This window comes from Cebus imitator, unplaced genomic scaffold (genome assembly GCF_001604975.1).
Source record: "Cebus imitator isolate Cc_AM_T3 unplaced genomic scaffold, Cebus_imitator-1.0 Scaffold129, whole genome shotgun sequence".
In the NCBI taxonomy this organism is placed as follows: domain Eukaryota; kingdom Metazoa; phylum Chordata; class Mammalia; order Primates; family Cebidae; genus Cebus; species Cebus imitator.
The window spans coordinates 2,896,662-2,924,114 of NW_016107444.1; the positions used below are offsets into that span (position 1 = coordinate 2,896,662).

At 42.4% G+C, this 27,453-nt stretch overlaps 3 protein-coding genes across 3 annotated transcripts in view; 1 reads left to right on the plus strand and 2 right to left on the minus strand.

Annotated features, from left to right (window-relative positions):
• Positions 1–6,950, minus strand: part of ATPAF1 (ATP synthase mitochondrial F1 complex assembly factor 1) — a 29,617-nt gene extending 22,667 nt beyond the window's left edge. The window contains exons 1-3 of the mRNA XM_017540925.2: positions 6,505–6,950; positions 3,678–3,786; positions 503–553 (exon numbers count right to left, since the gene is read on the minus strand). Of these exons, the coding sequence (XP_017396414.1) occupies positions 503–553; positions 3,678–3,786; positions 6,505–6,836 (492 nt within the window). The 5' untranslated portion in view covers positions 6,837–6,950. The remainder of the gene's footprint in view (positions 1–502; positions 554–3,677; positions 3,787–6,504) is intronic.
• Positions 6,951–10,865: 3,915 nt separating this feature from the next.
• On the plus strand, positions 10,866–11,910 carry TEX38 (testis expressed 38). The gene has a single exon (XM_017540926.2). The coding sequence runs from the start codon at positions 11,327–11,329 to the stop codon at positions 11,783–11,785; it is 459 nt and encodes a 152-aa protein (XP_017396415.2). The 5' UTR covers positions 10,866–11,326; the 3' UTR covers positions 11,786–11,910.
• A 1,401-nt stretch (positions 11,911–13,311) lies between these two features.
• Positions 13,312–27,453, minus strand: part of EFCAB14 (EF-hand calcium binding domain 14) — a 43,709-nt gene continuing 29,567 nt past the window's right edge. Inside the window, exons 7-11 of the mRNA XM_017540703.1 lie at positions 27,318–27,449; positions 25,765–25,851; positions 22,737–22,848; positions 21,556–21,681; positions 13,312–16,799 (exon numbers count right to left, since the gene is read on the minus strand). Coding sequence (XP_017396192.1) covers positions 16,621–16,799; positions 21,556–21,681; positions 22,737–22,848; positions 25,765–25,851; positions 27,318–27,449 — 636 coding nt within the window. The 3' untranslated portion in view covers positions 13,312–16,620. The remainder of the gene's footprint in view (positions 16,800–21,555; positions 21,682–22,736; positions 22,849–25,764; positions 25,852–27,317; positions 27,450–27,453) is intronic.

Consider the following 27,453-nt stretch of genomic DNA (forward strand, 5'->3'; position numbering starts at 1 on the left):
TGAGGAGAATGTAAAAAACTTGGAAAAATATTTCCCTAAAAATAAAAAAAAAAAAAAAAAACAGCTTAACTCTAAGCCTGTGGCAAACATGTCAGGACAGTGAAACAGATTTCCAACAAGTAGAAAACAAGTATAAGAAAACCTATATGCTCAGAGAAAGTGAGCCCCCAAGCCCAGACAGGTTTTCATAGTTCTTTTCCCTAGGAGTATCTATTAGGTCGCCATGTACTTTCCAAACGCTTCACCCTTACCAATGAGTCCTGCCAACACTTTGCAGCTAGTAAGAGAAGAAAGTTTGGTTGTTACTTTTAATAGAACTGCTAATGCTAGGGGTCATGGTCAAGGACACAAAAGTTCATAGAAATATTTCTCACTTCCACAGCTGGAAAAACACCTTACACAAAATTACTGAACCACAGTACTGATGTTCAAATTTGCAACCTCTTGTTATAGATGTCCCATATGACTTCAAACTTTTTCCTATATTTAATTAAAAACCTACCTTGTCCTTAGTGAATCCTCTGCTCACAGGCTGTTTCCCCAAGGCATCTGTCTGAAATATATGATGAGACAAGATATTAATCTACACTTTACTCATAAGAAAAAAGGTCACCAAGCTAGGTGAGGCACTCAATCTCATTAAATAATTTTGCATGTGAGACCTCACTTCTCTCCACTTTTTATAATAATTGTTCTAAAAATTTAACACTGTTCTAAAAGTTACTGTTGGCCAGGTATGGTGGCTTATGCTTGTAATCCCAGCACTTTGGGAGACCAAGGCAGGTGAATCACAAGGTCAGGAGTTTGAAACCAGCCTGGCTAACATAATGAAACCCCATTTCTACTAAAAATACAAAAAATTAGCTGGGCATAGTGGTGGGTACCTGTAATCTAATGCAGTGTTTTTCAAACTTTTTCACTCAGGAGGCTGAGGCAGGAGAATTGCTTGAACTGCACTCCAGCCTGGGTGACAGAGTGAGACTCCATCTTAAAATAAATAAATAAAAATAAAAATTATTCTTTATAAGACAACAACTTTCCTCTAAGATTCTGAGATGCAGAGATAAGATTTCTGTCAGTAAACTATCATGTACTAGTACCAAGAGTCCATTCTCCACCTACCACTATGGATATGAGGGATTTCTTCCCAAAATTAGGCCTGTTTGGGATTACTGTGCTCTGTCCTGACCTATTCCACACTAAGCCATAGAAGAGTAAGAAATGGAAAGATGTGTTATCCAAGGATACTGCTTATCTCTGACAACACTTTGACGGCAGGCATCTTCAGCAGACTAGAGTCTTTTTGAGTGTTCAATCTTAATGTTTCCTCCACCAAATTAGACTCCCTTCAAAAAAGGCCCACAACAACTGAAAGTGATTATTTTGTCTCTTAGCCATGATCTCTGATAAAGGTCATAGCCAGTAAATCCTTTTTTGAGTTATTTCTGATCATAGAGATGGGTTGTTCTGAGTCTTCCACTCAATCTTTAAGTTCAAGGCTATACTTCTCAGAAGTACATTCTACACCTGGGATTCTGGAGCAGAAAAACATTTTCTGCATAAAACTTTGCCTTTAGTCACTCTGTGCTTTAATTAATCCACACTTTTCATAAATGATGCTCTTAGAACTTGTACCCACAAATTAGAGAAAAGCCTGTTGAACACATTTTAGTCTTTTTGGTCATGCTCCTATACATTGACAGCATCCTAGCATAGCTGTTCTTTCATATGTAAACCATCTAAAAAGGAGATAATTACATTTTCTTTCTTTCTTTTTTTTGAGACAGGATCTTGCTCTGTTGCCCAGGCTGGAGTATAGTGGCACAATGTTGGCTCACTGCAACCTCTGCCTCCCAGGTTCAAGGGATTCTCTCACCTCAGCCTCCCAAGCAGCTGGGTCTACAGGCATGTGCCACCACGCCTGGCTAATTTTTTGTATTTTTAGTAGAGATGGTGTTTTGCTATATTGGCCAGGCTAGTCTCGAACTTCTGGCCTCAAGTGATCTGCCTGCTTCGGCCTCCTGAAGTGCTGGAATTGTAGATGTGAGCCACCACGCCCGACAGGAATTTCATTTTCAGACCACTCACTCTCAGGTGTACCATGAGAACAACAATAACAAAAACAAAACCTCCACTTGCACAGTTGCTTTCACCTTTCAATCTTGAAGCCTCATGTATTGGTTTTTACACAGTGTTGCTCCAATCTATTCTTTGTATCCATTTTCACTTATAGAATAAAAAATTTAAGCTCTAAGTATAAGCTTATTGCATTTTATCAAATCTAAGACATCATATCTTAAGATGCACCATTATTTCATGCATCAGAAAATGATGCCAATTAAATAGCACAATATTTTCCTGTCACAACAATTATAAGCAATTTTAGTGATGTTAAAATGAGAAAAAGATTATTCTAATGCAGTGTTTTTCAAACTTTTTCACCATGACTCACAGTAAGAAATATATTTTACATTGTAATTCAGTACACATGTATGTATTTGATTAACTGAAAAAAAATTTTTTATAAAATAATGCTTACTTTTAAAACATGCAGTCCATTTTTATTAATTTAAAAACACTGCATTAGAATAATTTTCCCAGATAGTTTTCAACATGCTTTTCCTCAGCTTTGATTCCTATTTAAGGATAATAATGGCTAGTATTAATATTAAGTACTTATTATGCCAGGGACTGGGCTAAAGAATTCTAAATGGTGTTATTTCTTCAGAACAACTCTGTGAAGTAGGTACTGTTATTATTCCTGTTTTACAGATAAGCAAACTGAGTCATGGAGAAGTAACAACTTGCTCAGAGTCACCCAGTTAGTAAACAGAAGAGCTAGGATTCAGTCCTTGGCATCTGGCCCCAGAGCCCATTCTCTTAGCAGCTAAGTTATCCTGCCTCTACTCCTTAAGCCCAAAGAGTTTAATGCCTAACCTATTCTTTAGCCTTAACACTTCCCTTTCCATTTTAATTGGGCACAGTACCTCACTGTCTCCTGAAACCCCCTTTACTTTCAAAGCTCTTCCTCTTTTTAAGTTAATTCCTCAACATGGGAATGGATGGGGGTGGGTTGGCAGGGGTGGTTGGTAGTCAGGAAACGAAACCCAGTCTGCTGAATATTTTTGTAAACTAAGTTTTATTGGAACAGAACCATACCCACTCATTTACTTACTCTCTAGGCATGCTTTTGCACTATAATGGCAGAGAAGAGTAGTCATAAAGAAGACCATATGGCCCACAATGCCTAAAATATTTACCATCTAGTCCTTTACTGAAAAAATTTGGTCACCCCTGCTCTACATTAAAGTCCCACTCCCTCCTCTCTCCTTAATTTAAATCTCCCACAACGTTCCTAGCCTAGGTCAGGTTCCACCTCCTGTGGGAAATTTTCTGATACCTCTAGCCCACTACCATGTGTGCCTTATCTTGGCCACTAGACTGCTCCTCTTGGAAGCAGGAAGTATCCCTCTCATACTTCTACATCTCCACCATGACCACAGTACCTTGCTCAGAAAGAGCAGGATAAACATTTATGGATGGAAATGGAGTTGGGAGAGATTATGTTCAGTTAATCCAGCTGACCCATCAATAAACCCACATTAAGGATAAGGGTAAGGATAAGGAGGTTGAAGGAGTGCTAGTAAGCAAACACCAGAAACAGGGGCAGGTCTTACCTTCTGTTCCACACATTTGATAAAATCACCTTGCCTGGAATGCCCCACTGGTTGCTTCAGAAATTCACTGCGTTTCTCCAGGCGGGACTCAAAAGCAGCTGGGTCAGACCTGATCAAAGGTAAACCAATGGGTAAACCATCTGGGCCTTTTTGGATTCTACAGCATCACTTTCTACCTCCACAGAGAAAGGATGCTGGCATTCAGAGAGGCTGAAGAATTTGCCTTCAGTTAGTAAGAACTGGGCACAGGCCTAGAAATAAAGAAACTGGAAAAAGAAATTCAGTTATTCAATTGTTGTTAATCCTCAAGGGGCCTATGTAACATTTTTCTTTTGCAGGCTGTTACTTAGGTTTACACAGGGCTTAGTCCCTCAGGTACTTACATTCAGGGTACTTAGAATTTTGAGGTCATCTTGCTGGATCACCTCTTCAGGCAAGAATCCTATAGCCTCCTTATTAGGTGTCAAGCTTTTACTTGCATACATCTAGTTCTTAAAAATATGTCCCCTCAACCAGGTTAAACATTTGTTTTACTCAGATCCTGATGATTCAGAGGCTTTAGGCAGCCTATTTTGTAGAAAATTTAGCATCTGGGTATTTAGCTCTGATCCACCAAAGCAGCTGCTCTTGGAGATGAAACATCAGAACACATTCTTTCTGTCAAAATGGGGTTGGTTTTCAGGTGTGAAGTCCAGGTTGGGATGCTGTCCCCATTAAGAATTCTCCAGGCTGTGTAGCTGACCATGGGATACTTGGCTTTGCACACTTTGGTGAAGATATCATCCAGGGATTTCATCCCCTTGGCCATGAGACCCAGGGTGTCATGGGTGAGGTCTGTAGGACCCAGGGACATCTTGGTTATCCCTCTGGTGGACTTTCCTGGTCAAGGCACTATAGGGGGCCTTTTCCTCCATAAAATTCCTTTCTGGGGGTGACATAAAACACCATTCCCTTCACGGTCATGTTAGATGGGCTATTTTCCTTTTCTCCATAGTGGGCCAGCTCCTCAGTGAAGAGCCATACCCGGAGTTTCTGCTCAGTGGGGCATGACACCTGCCTGGCGAGAGCTGCAAGCAGCCCTGGGGACTGTACCATGACCAGAGTCAACCCTGCTAGTGGCCACAGCTGCAACTGGGCTTGCCATGGTAAAGGGATAGAGAGGGCAAGGTGCAGCCTGGGCAGTGAAGCTTTTGCTGGGATCTGAGGATATAGAAATACATAAGTCAGACTCCCTACCTCTAGGAGTTATCTAGTGGGAGAGACAGTCATAAAAGTAAGCACATGAAAGTGCTACAGGTATTATGATGAAAATTTGCTCAAACATCCCCAAATGATTAAGATGGTTTCATGCCTCTGTACTTTTGTTTATACTGCTGCTCCCCTTACCTGGAACATCCCCTCCCCTCCTTTTTTTTTTTTGTGTGTGTATGTGGGTGCTATGGTGCTCAAAGGAAGTTTGGTAATACATAAAGCTAGAGAGAGACTGGCAGGGGCTAGGGTGTGAGGAACTTGTGCAGAACATTAAGGAGTTTGGATGTTATTTAGAGGTCAGTGGGGGGGGATAACAGTGTGTGTAAATGTTGATGGGAATGATCCAGTAGGGAAGGAGAGCAAAAGCAGTCATTCATTTGTTCACGAGTGGGTAAGAATGCATGGATTCTGATAAAATATTCAAAGTATGAGTAGACAACTCTTCAGAGATGCTTGTGTGCAAAAGAGATCAAATACAGATCAATGAGAGAAGCCTGGAGGGGAATGTATGTCAAGGAAACGCTTCTAAGATGACAAATACTTGAGAATATCTCAATGCTTTTGGAAGGAGAGCAAACATACTCATTCATTTACTGCATCACTGTTTCAAAAGGTGAGAAAGATCACTATAGTAGCAGTGAGATGAACTGGAGTAAAGGGGTCCAAGAATGGAAGCAGGGAACACTAGAGCATAACAGTAACAGCCCAGGTGAAGATGATGGAGTAAATTAAGGCTGTGGAAGTAGAGATGAGACAGAACTCAAAGAATTTACAGTACTAAATCTTTGGTTTCCTTTAATACAACAACTACCTTCTTGCCCTGCTAAATTCTCTCCCAAGCCCCTTTAATTTTCACCTCTGATCTATCTCCCTTAGCTCTTCCCACTTGAACTCTTGACCCTCCTATAGTCCCTCACATGCACATCAAGCCCCTCTAAGCTCCAGATCCTTCCCTGTGGAAGCTAAGGGGTGGTTTTAGGAACCCTGGACTCAGTCAGACAAACCCCAAACAGCTGTGTGACCTTTGGCACGTCTCTTTCTCTCACTGGTCCTCAGTCTCCTTATCTTATTGAGAGGATTCAATGGGTGATCCGACTGTGACACTATTAGCCTTTGATGCCTTCCTCGCATCCCCAATTGCCTTTCCTTGCAGTCAAGGGCCCAAGCTACCACCAGCCCGATAGCTCCAGCTTTGGGCCAGGCCTCAGCTGTCTCAATATGTAACCTTGAGCAAGTCAAGTCGCTTCTCTAGAAGTCGTTTTCCCATTTCTATAATGAGGACAGGTCTTTCTGAGCTGCCTGCCTCACGACTGTCCTAAGAGTCCACTTTAGCGTTTGAAGAATCAGAGCACAGACAAACGTGGAACGCGCCAGGGCTTTGCAGAGACTCCCAGCTCTGACGCCAACCAACTGTGTGATCGTGGCCAAGTGACCTACCCTCGCGGAGCCTGGCTACATTATCTGAAGAGCCGAGACGGTACTAGTGCCCACCTCACAAGGCTGTCATAAGGATCAGCAGCCCGGACCGCCCCTCCTCCCGCCTCCTTGCCCGCCGCCAGACAGCGGGGGCCCGCACCTGCGCAGCTGCTGGATCTTGTCGCGGTAGCGGTCGTAGAAGGGGTTGGCCTGGAGCTCGGCCTCAGCCCCTACTCCGCTGCCGTCGGCGCCCCCCTCGGGCGGGCCGGAGCTGCGGCGCACTGAAAACACGCGCAGCTGCGCGGGTGACACGAGCCCCAGGCCCAGGGCGCGGCTGCGCACCGCGCACAAGCCCCGGTAGAGGCCAGCCACCTGCAGGACTGCAGGTCCCGCGCCACCCGCAGCCGCCACCACCACAGCAGCCATTGCAGCCCCCGCCTCCTCCTCCTCAGGCGCGTCAGCCTCTGCCCGCGGCCCGCGCGTCCGCTCCATCCCTCTCCGAGTGCGCCGCTCCCGCGCTCGGGCACCGAGGTTCCGCGCGCCCAAGGTTCCGGGCGCGGCGCAGAGGAGGGGGCGCGCCGCTCTGGCCCCGGCACCGCGCGCTCTCGCCGTTCCGTGTCTGCCACGGCCCGCCTCCTCCTGGGAGGCTGCCCAAATTTACGCCCTTCCTCCCTCTGGGACCAGCAGCCTCTGCGCGCCAAGTCCGCTCTCTAAAGCCAGCAGATCTCCAGGTCCTTGCGGTGCTTGTTCCGTTTTAAATGTACCTGGCATTCGCTGTAGTAGTCCGTCCTTAAGCATCGAAGGTCCTTTCATCAACTGTCATCACAGCAGCAAGCTTCTCTTTACTGAGGTTGCTATGTGCAGGACACTGATTGGCTTCATACTCTGTATGGCAGGTATTATCCTCATCTAACAGATGAGGAAACTGAGGCCGGGAGTCATTATGTGACTTGTTCAAGTTCTACCCGAGAGCTGAGCTCTTTTCAAGATGGCAGCTGCCTCCCAAGCCTCCTTTTCTTCTGCTTCCTGACATCCACCTTGAACTCCAGCCAAACTGATCTATTCTCTTCCAAAGAAACACCAGGATTACTCCTTGAAGAGTCCTTATTCAGGCCCTTTTTGACCCCCAGAATGCTCTCTCCTTCCATTCTCTCAACCCAAATGCCACAATCTTCCTTACCCTCTGAACCAGGTGTGAGCTTCTTGGGTTAGAGACAGTAACATCAACATTTCTGTGTCCCACCTGCTCACAGAACAGGGCCAGTCCTGGAGTGGGCTTTGGGACAGTACTCATCATTAGGTCCTTCTTGTCTGATTGAAACCCCTCCTGGGGCAGAGGCAGAGCCTTCAGCTCTGCTCAATCCAACGTATGCTCATAGAGATCAGCCCTGGGCCCTGCCCTGTGTGAAGAAGAGTGTAATGGAAGATTAACAAGTCCTTCAAGTATGCCAGCCCATCCCTGGCTCACGCGCCTCACACTTGCTGTTTTCTCTGTGGATCTGCACGTGACTGCCTCCTCATGATCTAAGGGCTCAGTTCACATGTCAGCACCTCAAAGGGACCTAAATGACGACCCCCCCACTGCCTCTTTAGAGTCTATCCCATTGCTCTATTTCATTCTCTGGTCATAATCTGAAGTTCTTAGATCCTTGTTTATATTAATTCATTGAGCTTACATTCTAATGGAGAGAAACAGACAACAAATAAATATATAACATTAGGTGATGCTACATGCTATGCAGAAAAACAGCAGGGTAAGAGAGATAGAGATAAGGGGACATTTGAGCAGAGATCTGAAGATAATGAGGGAATGCTGGGGGGAAGAGCCTTCCAGGTAGGGGGAACAGCAAGTGTAAAGGCCCTGAGGAGGAGGTTATTGAGTCTGAATGAGTGAGGGCACAGCAGTAGAAATGAGACCAAGGAGGTATAGGGAGGGTGAGTTAGATTGCTCAGGCCTTGGTTAAGGACTATGATTTTGAAGCTAAGTGAGATCGGAAGTCACTGTATGTTTTAAGCAGAGGAGTAACATGATCTACTTTTTAAAAGGATCATGTTGGCTACTGGTGGAATTTAGGGTATGTGGAGGCAAGGATGGAAGCTCTCCCAAGGGTGACTAATTTGTCCTAGCTTGCCTAGGACTTTCTTGGTTCTAGCATTGGAAGCCCCATGTCCTAAGAACCCCCTCAGTCCTGGGCAAACCAGGATGTTGGTCACCCTACAGGAAGAACAGTAATCCAAGTGAAAAATGGTGGTACTTGGACTAAAGTGATAGTGATAAAAAAAAAAAAAAAGTGGCCAGATTTTGGTTTTATTTTGAAATAAAAGCCTAAAGATTTTGCTGATGGAGTCAGTGTGGGTGTGATAGAATGAAAGGAGTCAAGGATGACTTGCAAGTTTTTGGCTTGAACAACTCGAAGGACAGAAATGTTCCCTATGAAGAGGAGGAAGGCTGTAGGTACAGTAGACTTTGGAGGATGGATGATCAGAGTCTGGTTTTGGACATGCCAGTTGGGGATAATTTAGCAGACTGGCAAGGAGGGATGTTAACCAGGTATTTGGGTATGAATCTAAAGTTCTGAGGAACATTCCAGGATAGAGAGATACAGTTGCACACTGTCAGTGTCTAGTGATATTTAAAGCCAGGAGTCTGGATGAGACAATCAAGGGAATGAACGTAGATAGAGCACTAAGAACTGAGCCCTACGACATGCCTACATTTAGAGATCAGGGGAAAAGGGAGAAACCGACAAAGGAGTCTGAAAAGTAGGGGCTGGTGATATAGGAGGAGAGCAAGGGTAAGCGGACCCTGAAGAGAATTCTGTGCTAAATAGTTCCCTAAGTCACACACTGGAGGACGATAAAGAAGGGAGTCATTAAAATGGTGCCAAGAAGCTGAGCTAGGAGCAGTGGTGCAACCTACTGGAAAGGCTGACTTAAGGTTAATTAAGAAAGAGTTTTCTAACTGAGCTGTCCATAAATGTACCAAGCTATCTCAGGAGACCCTCACTTGAGTCAGGAACTTGCTCAGTCCAGGGGGATTAGTTGCTGTGTAGGGAAAGTTCTACCCCCAGGACTCTAGCATGGTCCTGATGGTGTGACCAGATGGTGGGAGTTGAACTAGACAACTCTCAATTTCCTTCAAACTGGAGATGATGTGATTCTGGGCAGTTTGTCACAGAGTAGGGGGCTTGAGCTGAGTCTTGAAAAATGAACAGGTGTTCAGTGGTGGAAAAGTGGGCAGGGGCATTCCTGGGTGAAGGAGCAGCATGAGCATATCTCCAGATGTGAATGAGCAGGGTCTGTTCAGGACACTGTACTGGGCAGAAGGGAAAGGTGTGTGGAGGATGGGGAGGGAAGTAAGGCTAGAAGGAGATGCAGGCCAGATGGTGGGGAGCCCCACAGGGTCTGGTGCTTGGGACACACTTGTTAGCACTTGAAGGAAGGTAACTAAATAAAAGAGAGATTGTTGGAGCTCAGGAAGGAGGTATTGACCGCTTGGTTCCCTTGTGCAGGTTTTCTCCTGCCAACTTGGTTAGAGACTTTTTGAGGGCAGGGCTGCCCAATGCTGTGTGTTCCCTGTTAAATTCCTCACTGGGGACAGGTATCCCATCAACTGTTCCCTAAAGACCAGTAACATCAGTAAGTCCCTGAGGGATAATGACCCTTTCCTGGGGTCTGCTCTGTGGGTTCACCATAAGGGGTAGGGTCAGACAATTCAGTCTCTGATAGAAGTAACAGACACTCCACCCCCAAAAATTCCACTGGATGAAGTCCCCTCCTTCCATTAACTCAGGACCACTTCACAAGCACTGCCCCTAGAATGCCCAATGTTCAGAACCCAGTGACCTTTCCTTTAGAGGATAAAGGGCCTGGGAGTTCTGGAGACTCTGATTGGCTGGGCAGATGGGTGGGTGAGCTCCCTCTCCCCAGAGCCACCAGCCAGGCACCAAAGCTCAACTGTATGGATTTCCAACAGGAGGACCTGCGCTTCCCTGGCAGTAAGTGCTCCTCCAGTCCCTGTCACTGCACTTGTGCCCTAGGGCTTGGGTACAAACACTTAGGGAAGGCCCTTTGCATGGATGGAATGGTGCCTGGATTTATAGAGGAGAGCTAAGCAGTTAGGAGATAGTCTACTCTAGATCTGATGAACCAGATCTAGAGAGACGGTATTATCAATAGCCCAGGACCATCACAACTGAACGGAATGGAATGGGACATTGGTATCTCTGTCAGCTGGTGAACTTTTACTTTTTTTTTAAACATAGTTTCACTCTCTCGCCCAGGCTGTGGTACAGTAGTGTGATCTAAGCTCATTGCAACCGGATTCAAGTGATTCTCCTGCCTCAGTCTCCCAGGTAGCTGGGACTACAGGCATGTACCACCACACCTGGCTAATTTTTATATTTTTAGTAAAGACAGGATTTCACCATGTTGGCCAGGCTGGTCTTGAACTCCTGATCTCAGGTGATCTGCCCACCTGGGCCTTCCAAAGTGCTGGTGAACTTTTACTTCTTGATGGACTTGCCCATAGTGAAACTTCTCAGTCTGATGGATTGGATGGGTGCTGCATTAGGAACCAGAGGCTTGACTGAGCCTGGTCAGCTCATGCCCCCTCTAAGACCTAGCTTTTCTGATCTGTAAAGAGTTAAAGGTGGTGCTTAAGCTCCCTGGAAATCTAGCTTTGACTGAATAAGAGAATGATGAGGCAAGTCAATGAGGGAGAGAAGGAATGGTTAGCGTAGTCAAGTGGATGAAGTGATTGATGAATGGGTTAAGTGAAAGAGGAAGGAGAAACAGCTCAGACCCCAAGCTACTGCTATCAGCCAGCCTGACTCCTTTTCTTTCTTGCTGTCTTAGTGTGGGTCTCATTGTACTTTGGATTCCTGGGGCTGTGTTCGGTGATAACTGGAGGCTGCATTGTTTTTCTGCACTGGAGGAAGAACTTGAGGCGGAAAGAGCATGCCCAGCAGTGGGTGAAGGTGATGAGAGCTGCCACATTCACCTATAGCCCATTGTTGTACTGGATTAACAAGCGACGGCGCTATGGCATGAATGCAGCCATCAATACGGGCCCTCCCCGTGCTGTCACCAAGACTGATACTGAGGTCCAGAATCCAGATGCTCTGTGGGAATTGGACATCCCTGAAGGCAGGAGCTATGCTGACCAAGACAGCAACTCCAAGGTGGAAGCCCCCACTCCCTTGCAACCTGTGCTGCAGCTGGCTCCACAGCAGCCCCAGGCCAGCTCCCCATTCCCACTTCCCATCTTTCAGGAGGTGCCCTTTGCCCCACCCCTGTGCAACCTACCCCCCATGGTGAACTACTCTGTCTCCTATCCTTCGGCCACCTGTTCTGAAAGGAATGTTCGCTTCCATTCCCTCCCTAATCTGGCTCATGAAGACCTCAGCTTCAATGCCAGGCCTTTTGCTTCAGAATTGTAGCCTCCTTTCACTGAAGGTGAGAGCTGCAGATATCAAATGCAGAGTAGGAAATGGAACTAAGCTCAGGGAGGCAGTATTGACAGAGGTCAGGACCCATCTGAATGTCATGCTATGAAAGATTAAAAAAACAAAAACAAAAACTCCAAGGCTCCCTCTGGTTTCATCTGCTGTTAGGACAATGTCCTTCCTGTGTGATGGGGTCACTTTGCAAACCAAGTTGATGGCTGAGTCTCACCAATATGAATTGGCATTGGAGGTTGGCTGTCGGGAGACATACTCAATCAGTACTTGTGAATGGACTCAATATCTCTCTGTTCAGTATTTAAAACAAAGTGCCTTGGCCTAGGTACCCCAAGGCCCTGCTGTTCTGTGGGATGTGAAGCACAGCTGCCACAAGAGTGATAACTTCTGATGGCACATGAGTATGGTGATTTATAGTGGCTATGTCACAGGCAAAACAAGTCACCATGAGCCCCGCGAGCCACACTGCACTATGGGCTGAATTGTATTCTTTATTATCTATGATGTATGGAGCTCTCACGTGGTTGCCTCTGTACATTATTTCTAATAATTCACAAGAACACTGCCAAATGGATATCATGATCCTCCTCTTACAGATGAAGAGACAGGTTCCAAGGTATATGCCATGCCTTTCTTAGTTGCAGAGGCAGTTCCCAAATCTATATCTGCCTCACATCAAATCTACTGGTATCATCAGTTGCCTGGCACCAAAGGTACTGATCTTTCCACCATACACCATAGTGCCTCTGCCCTAATGATATGTTGTGTTAGAAAACACTTGGTGAATGCTTTGGATTGTATGTAGGGTGTCATTAAGTTGGTCCACGAATTGGCTTGGAGGACGGGCTGGTCAGTGAACTGCCTAAAATTATACATAGACACATATCCATAGTTTTTACCTTTCCTTCAAGAATCCATGTCTCCCTCCCAAAAGTTAAGATCCACCACGTGGGAATACTAATTGTTGTACTTCTGGAAACGGTTGTATAGCCATTTACATAATGACTGAGGGGGAAGGTCACCAGATTCTGTGTTAGGGGAAGGGGAGGAGATATCCAGAATCTAGCAAACATGTATATATAGTTATCTTTTTTCTGTGTGTGAAAAAGCTTTAGCTCCTATATGACCCCTTTCTAGCAAAGGAGTTTAAGCTTTTTTTTTTTTTTTTAAGGTAGTAGAACCTTTATGGCAAACATGCTTTAAATAGAATCTCAAAATATAAAACAGACCTAAGTGGAACATCTTGGGTAAACAGAGGGGCAGGGCTCATTCCTGCCTCACCTCGCCCCTCCCATCCTCTGCATGCATAAAGCCTGAACCTTGAGGCTTTCTTTCTTCAGGCCAAATACTGCAGTCCTTAAGGCAGATTCTTAATTACTTTGGGCCCACTATGTGTTACTCCTTGCTTTCAAAAGGAGTAAGGCATCCATAAAAATAGAAAGCAAAGCAGATTTTTTTCCCCCTTAGAAATCATAGGGGAATGAAAGAGGCTTTAGTCAGACACATTGAGAGAAAAAGAAATTTTTTTATTTAGCTAAATTAAAATGGCTGTGTTACTTATATGAAATATGCAAAGCTCAAATCAAGTCATGAAAATCCTGAATTCTCCCTAAACAGAACCAAAACTGCTTATACATTACCAAAATAGCTCCACTAAAAGAAAGATTTAAATTTCTTAATATGAGAAAACAACAAGGTAGGTTAGGTTCGTATAACAAACAATACACGCTCTATAAAGTCTCAGGAATACCCAAATGTGTTCTGGTTTGGATATGAAAGAGGGACCACATCTAGCTGGTGTTGGTAAGCAAGCCAATGAGGTGTGCAGCAAACAAAACCTGTCACTAAAAACAACTCAACAGGCCATTATGAGTGTGGGCCCATCACAGCCAAAATCCTCAACTGTGACCGGCAGGACAAGCAAGGGGGGGGGGGTGTTGAAGGGGTTATGAACAGGAACCATAAAAAAGGAATCTTTAACGGAAGGGAAAATGGCCAGCAGTAGGTGAAGGGAATCCACTCTTCAGCTCTGTTGCATCAGATACATTCCTGAGGGCCAGGTACCTCTCCGCCTTTTAGATGACACCACAGACATCTTGAAGTCAGGTATTCTCTTCTTCTCGTTTTTCTTTTTCTATGCTACCTTTTTGCCTCTCTGATTTATAGGGAGGCTTTTTTAGTAAACATTATACAAGATGGTGCAAGGCAAAACAACAAAAACAAAAAACAAAACAAGGACCAAGAAGCAGTGCTTTCATAACTTAGGAAAGCAGCAGTAGGAGCTGCCAGACTGAAAAGGTAAAAGGATTTAAAACCAAAACCAAAACCAAACTCACTACCGCTGTCCAATCTTCCTCTCAGAGATGAGATATGGCTGGTGAGGCTTGACTACAGCTGAATACGAGTCACAGGCTCGGTAAGTTAAGACAGCATACAAATAAAAGTCCCAAATTCACACTAAATAATAGGCTTATGGGACTCTTAACCTCATGAGTCTGCTCAACTCAGAAGAAAGGAGTTCAAGATACCCTCCTCTTGCCTGGAAGATATGGTACTTTCTCAGGCAGGATGACAAGGATATTCATAGATCTGAGAGTGCAGCATAAACACCTCTGCCAAACTTGGTAGGGGGAGAGGATGGCACGACACACCAGCTCAGGGATGATACTAGTCAGACAAGTGCAAGGTAGGAAGAACAGAAGATAAACTAAAAAACAAATTGGACTCCTCCACGTATAGCTATCTGATGCAAGGGAAAAGTACACACAACAAAGAGTTAAGATGTCTTCAAAGTATCTGCCAATGAATAAGAATTTGAAACTAAAAAGGACAAGCTACATTACCCTCAAGTATATTTCATATAAATCAGTTCTCAAAAAAATACCTTCCAGGTACAGACATACTATCTATGGTACAGTATATACAAATATAGCAGTATAATTCAATTTATTGCTAGAATTTTATTTGGTTGTTACAAAACCTGTAAGGGTGTATATACATTAAAAAAGGGTGTGGGGTGAGAGTGGATGGAAGGCAGCCAGAAGAGTGAGAATTATTTTCAAGTTACCTAAAGTGCCAGGCTAATTTATGTTTTAACCTTTCCAGGAAAGTGAGATGGAGCCTAAACTATAATGAGATAAGTGGACACATTCATGGGAAAAGATTTTATCTTGCTTTAACTAAATTTTAATACTTCTAGAAAAAAAAATTTCAGGTTAGTCAACACCAAGCTGAACATCATGTAAAGAAAAAAAACAGCCCTTAAATGTTTAAGGGCACTGGACTATATCCACAGCCGAAGGGCAACCTGAACAAAGTTAAAAAGGAAATGATCTCCACTAAAGAAATCTGTGCCATGAAAGCTTCTCCACTTTCTCCCTGACTTGGCCTATAGCAAAGTTGTTTTGTAGTTTTTTTCCTTTCAAATTGTTGACCAAAGACTGCTTCTAAGAACAACACAGCAATTCTAGACTCAACCTACAGCTGACATAAAGGTATTACTCCTTTCAGTCTAGGGACTTTTCACGCCAGGTCCACAGAAGCATTTAAAGGAAGTATTAGGCTTGCTCGTATTAGATTTGAAAAACTTGCTACCACCATGTGAAGGCCCAGCTCTCTTTGGATAGAAAGCCTCTAGCTACTTTTGAGCTGAGAATTGTAAGGAAACTGAATATTATTTCACATGTTTCGTCTCACAACCTTTTTAGCCTTAGTCATCCCCCAGAGAAACATATCAGGCCCTTGGTTAGCCTCTAGGTAAAATCTCAAGGGGTATAATTTTCTGGGTCAAAATTAGATGCACGGCTCTCTTCTAAAGCTCTGGGTGGTCAGCGTGAGGCAGCGGCTAGGGGAATTTAGCCCTGCCATTCAAAATGGAGATGGTACTGGTGGTAAAGCTGCCTTAAAGCCAGCTATGGCTTTAAGATAGACTCAAGTGGGTGGGTGGGGGAAGGCAATCTAGCTCACTTAGCAGGGAAAATGGAGCTTCCCAATGGATAACTTTTTATGCTCATAAACCCTGAAATAGTATTAAAAATGAGAAAAAACCCCAGCAAGACTTCTCTGATTCCCAAATTGGGATTAGCTGAGGGAATAGGAACAAAGAACCAGAATCCTACTTCCATGAGCCATGCCTGGAGTCAGCACTACCTCTAGTGTCTACTCCCTGAAATTGGTTCCCCCAGCTACCAGGCCAAACCCCCTGGCAGCACCTAGGCCTTTGAGGGATGCCTTATGGACACATGGATGCAGTTTCAGCTGCCACCCACACCAGATCAGCAATTTTAAATAAGTCATTTGTTCACATCCTGTTCTAAACCATTCTTCCTACTTTTCATACAATATGCACAATGCTTTCTTTCATTTAAATATTTACAAACAGAAAAGGCCTATCTTTTAAAGAAAAGACATTTTCTGAGTCTCTATAAAGTGCGGCTAATTTAAGGCAAATTTAAGTGAAATATAAAAGGTGGCTTATTCTCTCTCTATATACATTTCCCAGCTTTAAAAGATAGTCTCCTCCCCTCAAAAAAAGGAAAGAGAAAAAAAGAGAGCTTTAATTTTTTTTTTTCTGGCAATTTTAAAATGTAAGATATTACTGGTTTTAGGAAATCATAGATTTCTGAACATCATATTATAAGTAAAATGGTCTTTTTTAAAAAAATAACTTTTATATATTTTCTTCAAACAAGTTAAAAGGTGGCAAAGTATCTGCTACAGTAGTTTGGAGGACTAGAGGACTGATGGGTAACAGCTGTTTTGTTGTTAGGTAAGTGGATATTAGGCATTCTATTCCTAAAATATGCCTGATGAGGCTAGATACCTAAAGCTACCCTTAGTTCCAGGAATGAGTATCTTCCATCTCCATCGGAATCAAATGCTCTCAAGCTCTCTGGTTCTGGCACAGCAGAAGAGCCTAGGGAGGTCCAGATTTCCTGGTAGGTCAGCTTCCCATCCACGTCCTGGCCAGTCTTGTGGAATAAATCCTGAAGATCTGTCAAAAATGAATGATAAAAAAATGTATATGCCTAAACATACAGCTAAATTTAATTAAAAGTAGTCTCAACTGAATTTAAAACACTAAAAGAAAAGCTACTCTGCAAATTTTGTTTCCAAATGGTAAAGTTTAGGATTTCACTAAATCAGAAAGACTAATTTTTGATCCCTTAAGAAAAAAAAAAAAAAAAAAAAAAAAAAAAGGCCGATGTAGTGGCTTATGCCTGAAATCCCAACAGTCTGGGAGGCTGAGGCAGGAGGATTGCTTGAGGCTAGGAATTTTGGGAGGCTGACAGGAGGATTGCTTGAGGCTAGAAATTTGAGAACAGTCGGGGCAACACAGGGAGACACTGTCATAACACAAAGTAGAAGCAGTGACAGATATTGCAGGAGAAATGAATGATTTCATCTTCTCTCTGTCCAGGGCCTGCCCTTTAGATTTTCCTGATTTTATTCTTATGTTGAAGAGGTGAAAAGAAATGCAGAGGCCTAATAAGTTATGTGACAGGAGCTAGCCTATAAAACAGACTGTGGCATATTGTGAGATTTCTTGTTGGATGGCTGAGTGGAGACTGAAGAAATGATTGGAAGCCCTTGAAACAGTCCCAAACACTCACAGCTTTCTCAGTTTTGACAGGAAATCCAAAGCTCAAAGAGGAAAGTAACTTGCCTACAGTCATGTAAACTCTTAAGTGGAAGAGAGTACAAATTTCTTTTCTTTTCTTTTTTTTTTAAAGCTAAAGTCTTTTTCTGTCTCCCAGGCTGGAGTGCAGTGGCCCAATCTCGGCTCCTGGGTTCAACCTCCACCTCCTGGGTTCAAGCAATTCTTGTGCTTCAGCTTCCCGAGTAGCTGGGATTACAGGCACCTGCCGCCATGCCCTGCTAATTTTTTTGTGTATTTAGTAAAGGCAGAGTTCCACCATGTTGTCCAGGCTGGTCTAGAACTCCTGACCTCAGGCGATTCACCGGCCTTGGCCTCCTGAAGTGCTGGCTTTATAGGTACGAGCCACTGTGCCTGGCCTTTTTTTTTTTTTTTTGAGGTGGAGTCTCACTGTGTTGCCCAGGTTGGAGTGAAGTGGTGTGATCTTCGCTCACTGCAACCTGTGCCTCCTGGGTTCAAGGGATTCTCCTGCCTCAGCCTCCTTCGTAGCTGGGATTACAGATGTGTGCAACCATGCCTGGCTAATTTTTGTATTTTTAGTAGAGAGAGGGTTTCACCATGTTGGCCAGGTCTCGAACTCCTGGCCTCAAATGATCTGCCCACCTCAGTCTCCCAAAGTGCTAGGCTACCACACCTGGCCTAGAATATAAATTTCTTATTACCTAGTCCAATGCTCTTTCTAATATGTCTCTCTGGATCCAGAAATTAAGCAGCTCAAGAACCAGTGACTCAAAAGTGCAATGAGATACCTTGTCATAACCATTAGGATGGCTATAATAAAAGACAGGCCTTAACAAGGGTTAGGGAGGATGTGGAGAAAGTGGATCAAACCCTCATACATTGCTGATGGGAATGTAAAATGGCACAACCACTCTGGAAGAGTTTAGGAGTTCCTCAAAAAGTTAGGGCTACCATATGACCCATTAATTCCATTGCTAGGTATATATTCAAGGGACATGAAAACATGTTTACATAAAATCTGTCACTTGAATGTTCATGGCAGCATTATTCTTAATAGCCCAAAAGTGAAAACAATCGAAATGTCCATCAACTGCTGAACAGACCAAAATGTGTTATGTTAACAGAATGGAATGTTATTCAGTCATAAAAAGGAATGAAGTACTGGTACATGCTTCAACATGAATAGACCATAAAAACATTATGCTAAGTGAAAGAATCATATTGAAAGAAAAAAAGCATACAAAAGGTCACATTCTATATGATTCCATTTATATGAAACACCCCAAATAGGCAAATCCACAGAGAGAGTGGCTAAGAGACTGGTGGTTGCTGGAGACTGGCAGGAGAGGGGACTAGGGGTGACTGTTTAATGGGTACAGAGATTCCGTTTGGGGTGATGAAAATGTTCTGGAATTAGACAGCGGTAATGGTTGCACAACCTTATGAATGTACTAAAAAACACGGAATTAAATGCATTTTAAAAAGGTGAATGTTATGGTATGTGAATTGTATTTCAATAAAAAGGAAGAATCAGAGGACTATATATCTCTCCAAAGTGCATACTCTCTAATTTTTAAAAATCAGTAAACAAGAAAAAGAGCAATATTACCAATTGATCTGTATCTTCCTTTTTATTTCAATGGCACTATTGAGCCAAATGATTAGGAATGTCTATCAATAGTTTCTTCGGGTATTTTCTCAAAGTTTTTTCACAAACACATAGGCGGGTCAGTTACATACATAGCTTTTTTTTTTTTTTGAGACAGAGTCTCTCTGTCACCCAGGCTAGACTGCAGTGTCATGATCACAGCTCACTGTAGCCTCAAACTCCCAGGCTCAGGCGATCCTCCCCAGTAGCTGGGATTACAGGGTATGTGCTACCATGCCTGGCTAATTTTTGTATTTTTTGTGGAGATGGGATTTCATTGTGCTGCCCAGGCAGGTCTCGAACTCCTGAGCTCAAGTGATCTGCCCGCCTTGGCCTCCCAAAATGCAGGGATTGCAGGGGTTAGCCACTGCACCTGGCCGTATATATGTAACATTTAAAAAAGACTTGTGTCCCCATAATCAAATAGAAGATTTATACTCTAATACCAAAGAAGGCCAATGAGCTTGACATTTCTTTAAAAATATCCCCCAATTCCTTTAATTTCATCATTTATTCTACACTATGCCTAGGTTCAATAGGCCTCTTGCTGTTTGGTATTCAGGAAGAATAAAAAGAACCTGAAGGGAAGGAAAACAGTTGCAGTGCAAGGTCCAGTCCATCAAGGAGTTCTTGTAAACAAGTTTCTGAATAGGGCCCTACTCTCACTCCTACAATAGGTGCAGCAATGCAGCTAATAAAATGTCAAAAGCTCTCTGAAAGGCAGGAAAGCAGTGGGACACCTGTTCCCAGTGCCTTCCACCAAGTGGCTAGCTGAAGAATCCTGTTTTTTTTTTTAATTTTAATTTTAATTTATTTATTTTTATTTATGAACAGTCCTGCTGCAAAAAGAATCCTGTTTTTTCTTTTTTTCTTTTTTTTGTGGCATGAGTTTATACAACATGCTACACTACTCACTTGGTAGCAGTATTCAAATAAAAATATGATTGCTGCTTCAGGTCATTCCAAAAATGTAGTCATTCAAAAGTATCTAAGGCCTATGCTCAGGATTGAAGCATGAATGTTAAGACTGCTATTCCTTAATCTTACCTAATAGCTTTCCCCAATTCATTCACATCAAATCTTGATGTAACAATGGAGAGTGGCAGGAAGCTTGTCTTCCCATTACACACAACTTAACACTTTCCCTTCTCCCCAGAAAACAGAAAAAAAAAGTCAGGAACAGGGAAGAAACGTAATCACATTTAAATGGTGATACAAAAATTTAAATCTTCTATGCTTTAAGCATTTAATTGCAATGTGTAGGTAACTCATTCAATTATTTAACAAATATTCAGGAGTAACAGGTACTGTGCTAGGGGCTAGGAGTAAATAAGACATAGTCCTTATCCATGGGAAGTTATATTTTGTATCACCCCAGGAAATTACAACAGGGTGACATGTGCTAAACAGGGGCAAACAAAATTTAAGAGCACACAGGAGGAGCCTAATCCAGTCAAGGGAGGTAAGGAAATGTTTCCTGGTGGAGTGGTATCTAGGCTAAAGAGAAGAGCCAGAGGAAGGTGGGGTGAACAGGAGCAAGTGATTTGCCAGGCAGCCAGATAATGCAAAATCAGGAGGCACTATACATCACCATGAGGGATAGAACACACACTGTTGGAAGCAATGCGAACACATTTTTCTGAGAATCATATCCTTTCTACTAATATTTTGCTGATTTTCAGTAAAAGGGCCCCCCATTTTTGGAAAGCCCTGACAAATAGGGTCAACTTTTACTTTATTTTACTAATCTCATGGTATTGTATTTGCTTTTATGCCTTCTCCATTAGATTATAACATCCTTGAAGAAAGAAAACGAGGCCATATCTTATACTGTATTCTTACTGCTTAGCACTAAGTCTAATGAGGCACTCAACGAATGAAGACCCTAAAAAACATTACTAGAAAGACAATATAGTACGCTGGTTAAAAGTACAAGCTTTGGCCAGGCGAGGTGGTTCATGCCTGTAATCCCAGCACTTTGGGAGGCCAAGGCAGGTGGATCACTTGCAGTCAGGAGTTCGAGAGCAGCCTGGCCAACATGGTGAAATTCCATCTTTACTAAAGATACAAAAAAATTAGCCAAGCATGGTGGCACGCAACTGTAGTCCCAGCTACTTGGGAGGTGGAGGTTGCAGTAAGCCCAGAGCCCAGGTTGCGCCACTGCACTCCAGTCTGGGTGTCTCAAAAAAAAAAAAAAATTGCAAGCTTTGGCATCAGACTATCTTGGTTTGCATTCTGTTTCAACCAATTATTTGCTGTGTGAACTTAGGCAGTTTCCCCATCAGGAAAGTGGGTATAATACATAAATACTTATGTTCATGGAATGGTTATCAGGATTATATGACATAATGCATATCAAGTATCTGGCACTTGATATATGCTCAATACATGTTAGATCATATATATTTTTTACAAGTGAAAATAAACACTAAAGAGTTATTACTTAGAACATTCCCGTTATTACCCTGTGGTATAAAAATTTACCTTCAATGCTAGAAATTCCTGGTAGGGAGATAGGTCTTAGTTGGGCAGCTTTCTCAACTGGGTCTCCAAGAAACTGTGAAAATTTTGGCAATGCTGATGGCTTTGATGTGAAACTCTCTACTTGCTCTGTAACAAATATATAAGGTTTTATTTAGTATTATTGAATCTAACACCAGATTAGTATTGAAGGTCACCTTTTAGGAAAATTGCATGTACAATTAATTTAAGAGAAACATTTGATAATTAAGTAGCATAGTGGCTATGTGAAGTTAAAGGCTTGGATTGAAACATATTTGTGGGCAAGGGAAGACCAATCAGTATTATATTAAGGTCTGCAGCAGCAGTCCCATTAGATCTTATAGTACAAGCTAGCATTATACACGTTTAGATGGTAAGTGCTTAAGCTGTCAAGTGAAAAGAGCATAGTGGCTGGATATTAAAGATATTGACATCCTGGGAGATGTGCTTTAAACCCAGTCTAGGGGTATGTGCCACACGCTAAGCTGGTGCTAAGGGCGCAACCATAAGATTATGTAGCACAATGTTAGCACAAGGCATCCCACCACAGTTCTGTCTCCTACCTAAAAGAGAATTCAAGAGAGGTTGTACTGCTTTTCTAACACAGAAAAATACTCGTGTGGGGAAAGGGTCAAAACCAACACAGTCCAGTACCTTGGTTATGTACTCACAGGGTCTAAATCAGTGGAGGCTAATGTATCTGCTAGTATTGATTAGACAGGTCCACACTTAAAGCCAAAAATCCTTCCAACCCAAAGATCCCATCATTATTTTTGTTAATGATTTTCAAGACGACGAATATTTATTTTTAAATACATTTTGTGCACTTACAGAAAGGAAAAGACTCCCATAAACAACTTTTAGGGCTAGTTTAATATACGCTATGAGAGTAACATTTGTGCCTATAATTGGATGCAGACAGCATGGAGAAGTCTATTTCCAGCTAAACATTACCGATTCTTCCCTTAATAGACTAGAGTACAAATCATGTACAAAATGGGCTTTTTCTAAATGAAAGCAAAGTGTATCAGCTTCATCTCGGTGCGTTCAGGCATCACTCACTCGATGTGATCAGTACTGCTGGAACACCTTCCCTGTTCCCTTTGTGGGAGGCAAGCTGCTCAAGCCTCCATGAAATATTAAGAAGCCGGCTCTGCTCTCACCTTCATCAGCTGTCTCTGGAGGTCTGTTGCTCTCAGGTTTGTTTGTAAGAGCACTGATCAGCTGGAGTTTCTCTTTTAGCTTGGATGCCTGAGAATTTGAACTATCTTCTTTCTGCCCAAAACAAAGATTCAGAAGGTTTAAGGTGGTAGTAAGACCTCATCTAAGTCACTACTGTATTTTCAGACGCTATTTAGCATACAGGGAGCCTACTGAGGTCACTGAGTGCCTCATTGGACTTAGTGCTAAGCAAGGATATCCTACTGCAGGATAAATATTGAGCCTCAGTAGGTTCCCTATAAAGACAATAAAAGAATGAATCAACATATACTGGTGATGTCTTTGGTCCTCAGCGCTGATAAATATCTTGCTGGATTTGAGACCATTAAGGGAACATTATGCTACCGATGATCTGATTCACTGGGAACATTTGGCTGATGGGGGAAGGAATGCATGTGTCAGCAGTAAAGGAAATGTACCCTTGCTCAGGTGCCTATGCGACACCCATTTCCTAAATGAGTAGGATCTTGTTTTCTAGGAGCTATTTCATACTAACTAAATAACTTTAAGAAATATCTTGCTTCACCTTGTGACTAGACCACTTTAGGCAGAATTTCATGCTCTTACCACCTTACAAAAAGAAGCAACTGAACAAAAACAAACCACAAGTTTTCCCCGATCTTTCCTCTATTCCCCCCGGTGATGATTCAACTGGTAGCAGAAACTGTTAAGACATAAAGAAGGAGCTGTAATATTTATAATTTAAAGTCTTGCTTGCTCATATCTTTTAAAAAAGTTTTTTTTACCCCATACCCTGCCTCATTCTCAGGAGTAACAAGCGTTATCATATACAAATACATTTAATTATAAACAGAGAGACATCTGGTTTCTATGAGGCTCGTTTCTAACTGCTTAGACTAGTGTGAAAGGTCCTGATCCTATGTTTTATTAGAACACCAATTCATTACACATTTCTTTTATTCATTATTTACTTATCTTGCCCCTATCTTATTTCTACTGTAATAGTTATTGTACAGTAGTTCACTTAGGTCATTTAGGGAGCTAAAATATGAACATATGTAATGAAAACTAGGTACTAAATACTTGAAGAATTAATGGTAAGGAGAAATTTTTATCTGGTTAGGATGTTTGGATGAGGTGGGACACAGGAACTGACACACTGGGAAGCCAGTTAAAAACACAAGGGCCTGAAAGTAAAGCCAAGAAATTTATGTATACGTGTGTATGAGTGTGTTCTTATATTTATTGTTAAAATGTGAACTGTGACTGAAATTGCTACTACTTTCTAATAGTAAGCACCTGTTAGTTTTTTGTGCTCAACATTTATATCTGACTCTTAAGTTTTTGTCTTCTCTAGGTGAAGTTTAAAAAAAATCTGCAGAAGCAGTTAGAAAACTCAACAAAAGCTTAGCTTATGATGCAAAACCTTACCATATTGTGACTTTATCTAGATAATATAAAGCTATTAAGGAAGTAAAAATAAAGACAGAAAGCATTACATCAAAAGCTGCCTTTACTGTGGTTCAAGTTCATTTCCTCTGAACCTCATATCCTCTCAACTTACCAAATATAATATGCATCTGAGATGGTAATTTAGTCACTTGGTCATGATCTTCCTGGCTTATCTTTTCCTGGCTTTCCTTAGCCTAGGGTTTAACAGTCTAATCAGAGAATACTGTAATCAAACTTTTTTTTTTGAGACGGAACTTTGCTCTTGTAGCCCAGGCTGGAGTGCAATGGTGCAATCTTGGCTCACTGCAACCTTGCCTCCCGGGTTCAAGTGATTCTTCTGTCTCAGCCTCCTGAGTAGCTGGGATTACAGGAATGTGCCACCATGCATTCCTGTAATTTTTGTTTTTTTTTTTTTTTTTTTTTTTTTTTTTTTTTTTTTTTTTTTTTTTTTTTTTTTTTTTTTTTTTNCGGCTCACCGCAACCTCCGCCTCCTGGGTTCAGGCAATTCTCCTGCCTCAGCCTCCTGAGTAGCTGGGATTACAGGCACGCGCCACCATGCCCAGCTAATTTTTTATAGTTTTAGTAGAGACGGGGTTTCACCATGTTGACCAGGACGGTCTCGATCTCTTGACCTCGTGATCCACCCGCCTCGGCCTCCCAAAGTGCTGGGATTACAGGCTTGAGCCACCGCGCCCGGCTCAATTTTTGTATTTTTACTCTACTAAATTTTTTTTGTATTTTCTCTCTACTAAAGAGATATTTGTATTTTATCTCTACTAAAATTTTTGTGTTTTTAGTAGAGACGGAGTTTCATCATATTGATCAGGCTGGTCATGAACTCCTGACCTCAGGTGATCCACCCACCTTGGCCTCCCAAAGTGCTGGGATTATAGGCATGAGCCACCAAACCCAGCCCGAAATCAAACTTTCCTTCCTGGAATATCAAAGCATATAATAGATTGCTTGTCTTATCTTGATAGTATGTCTGGGAAGAGTGAAAAAGGGGAAGGTACAAGGTGAAGGGAACTTGCTGAGGTTTAAATGGACTATGAATACATTGAGATTGCACTACAAAAATAGGAAATAATTTTTAGATTAGACAACATTTTTAGATTATCTATGCCTCTGTCCCCCATCATTAGTACAGACAACTTACTGTCTTAGCATAAAAGTAATTTCCTTAGGGACGCCTTCTTGATCTTATTATATTCTATATTTGTCCTTTATAATACTTATCATACTCATGATCCACGACTTGTTCAATTACATGTTAATCATTTTCTGACTGATAGGACTTTGAGCTCCACCAGAATAGGGGGTCACAGGTCTGCCTTGCTCACTATGGTCACCCCAGCTCCTAGTAAAGTGCTTGGTACAGGGTAGGTGCCTAATAAAGTATTCATTTATTCACTAATATACTAATTTACTAATCGCTTTGTTTTGAAGTTTCAGCACGTGAGATCAAAAGTACTCCCTTTGAAAAAGCAGCAGTAGATCAAAAGCACTGAGATGTTGATGCATTTACTTTTACTTCAGGGTAAGCATCCCATTATTTACCTTTATGCTTTGGATTTTTACTGTATCTGTTCTGTTGGTGACTTGATCCAAAGACTCTCTTTTCAGAGTGGCGGATCTATCATCCATCTTCAAGGGCAAAACAAAAACAAACAAACAAAGGGAAGATTAAAGGGAAACAATAAAATTTGAACATCTAGCACTTTAAACAAATTGGTTAAACTTATTGAAAGGATCTCAGAACACTCTCAACAGAAATTGCAGAGTAGAAGATGGGAGGAGAGGGAGAACGGCCAGACAGACAAGACGGAAAGTAGTGCTTCTAGCTCTTTCAGTCGCAAACTTTAAGACTTTCAAGGATAAAAGGTAGTAGAACTTTTACCCAAAATCATGCTGAGCATGATGCTGCTCTAAGAAACAGTAGGACAGATGGATACTATTACCAATTTTCTCTGCTGGAGAAATATAGTCAGGGGAGAGGGCAGAGACATAAAGAGAGTTTAGAAGGGGTAAGTTTCCACAATAAGCCTTGAAAACTTTCAGTGCATAAGAGCCATGATCTAAAATTCTTAGGCAACCTAGTTTAGCTGAGTTCAAAAGGGCTTTGTAAAATAAAGCTCCTTTAATCTTCACAGCTTTGTAGTAAATTATACACTCCTGCAAAGCAGGAGAGGGAACAGGTCTTCCCACTCCACCCTTTAAAGGGACCTTTCCAGGCAACTCACCAAGGCTCCAGTGTGGCAGAGCTAGTTCAAATGCTGCATTCCATGAACCAGAGTTCGACTTTATATGTGGGCTTGCTTCTAGCTTTGGTGGTTACTTGAATTTATGGCACAATTTCTTGTATTTGGTTTCTATTTTTAAATATTTGCCTGTGTCTTTGCTGTATGAAATCTTTAAGGGTGGGGGCTGCAGTTATTAAAAAAAGAATCCACGTGGATCCCTGCACAATGTTCATGTGAAAGGTGATGACAAAAACTGCACATTTTATTCACAGCAATATGAAAACCAGTAAACCATGCACAGTCTGCCAGCATCAGCAACTTAGTAGGTCAGTTTCCTTACATGTAAAATGAGGAAGTGAACTCAATAACCTCTTAAGTTGGGGAGCTGGTCTGACCTGATCTGTTTTAAATGACTTTCCTGACATACACAAAAGGTTCCCTTTAATATATAGACAGCAGGATAAATATGAAAGCCACGTTCAGGCTTAAAGAAATGGCAAAAGATTTTTGGTTACTATTATTTTCACGGCTGTCATCGCTAACAACTTAGAAAAGATGAAGAAGACCCTTGGAAATATGTGCCAGAGCTCCCCTACCAGATGGCTCACTGGTAACTGACAGTAGGCTTGTCATCTCTGCCAACAGCTTCTGGTGAGGCCTTGGTAAGTAACTGGACCTCTCCACATCTCCCTTTACAAAACAGGACAAACGCTGCCTGGCCATTCATGTCACACAGCTAGTGTGAGGATTAAAGGAGACATGGGTTAAGCCTCTCAAATAGGCCAGAAGGCTGTTCTCAAAAGGTGGTGGGATGTCATCCATGCATAGACAAAACACACTGCATGTCACAAAAGATCAGAAAAAGCTTACCATGCTGAAGGACAGGTTTACTTTCTTTTCTACCTTGCTCATAGCAACCACATCGCTTTCTATCAGGTTGACTCTCTGGGTAAGATTACTGACTGTCTCGTTCATTCCCTCGAATTTAAGATCATTCTGTCTCTGG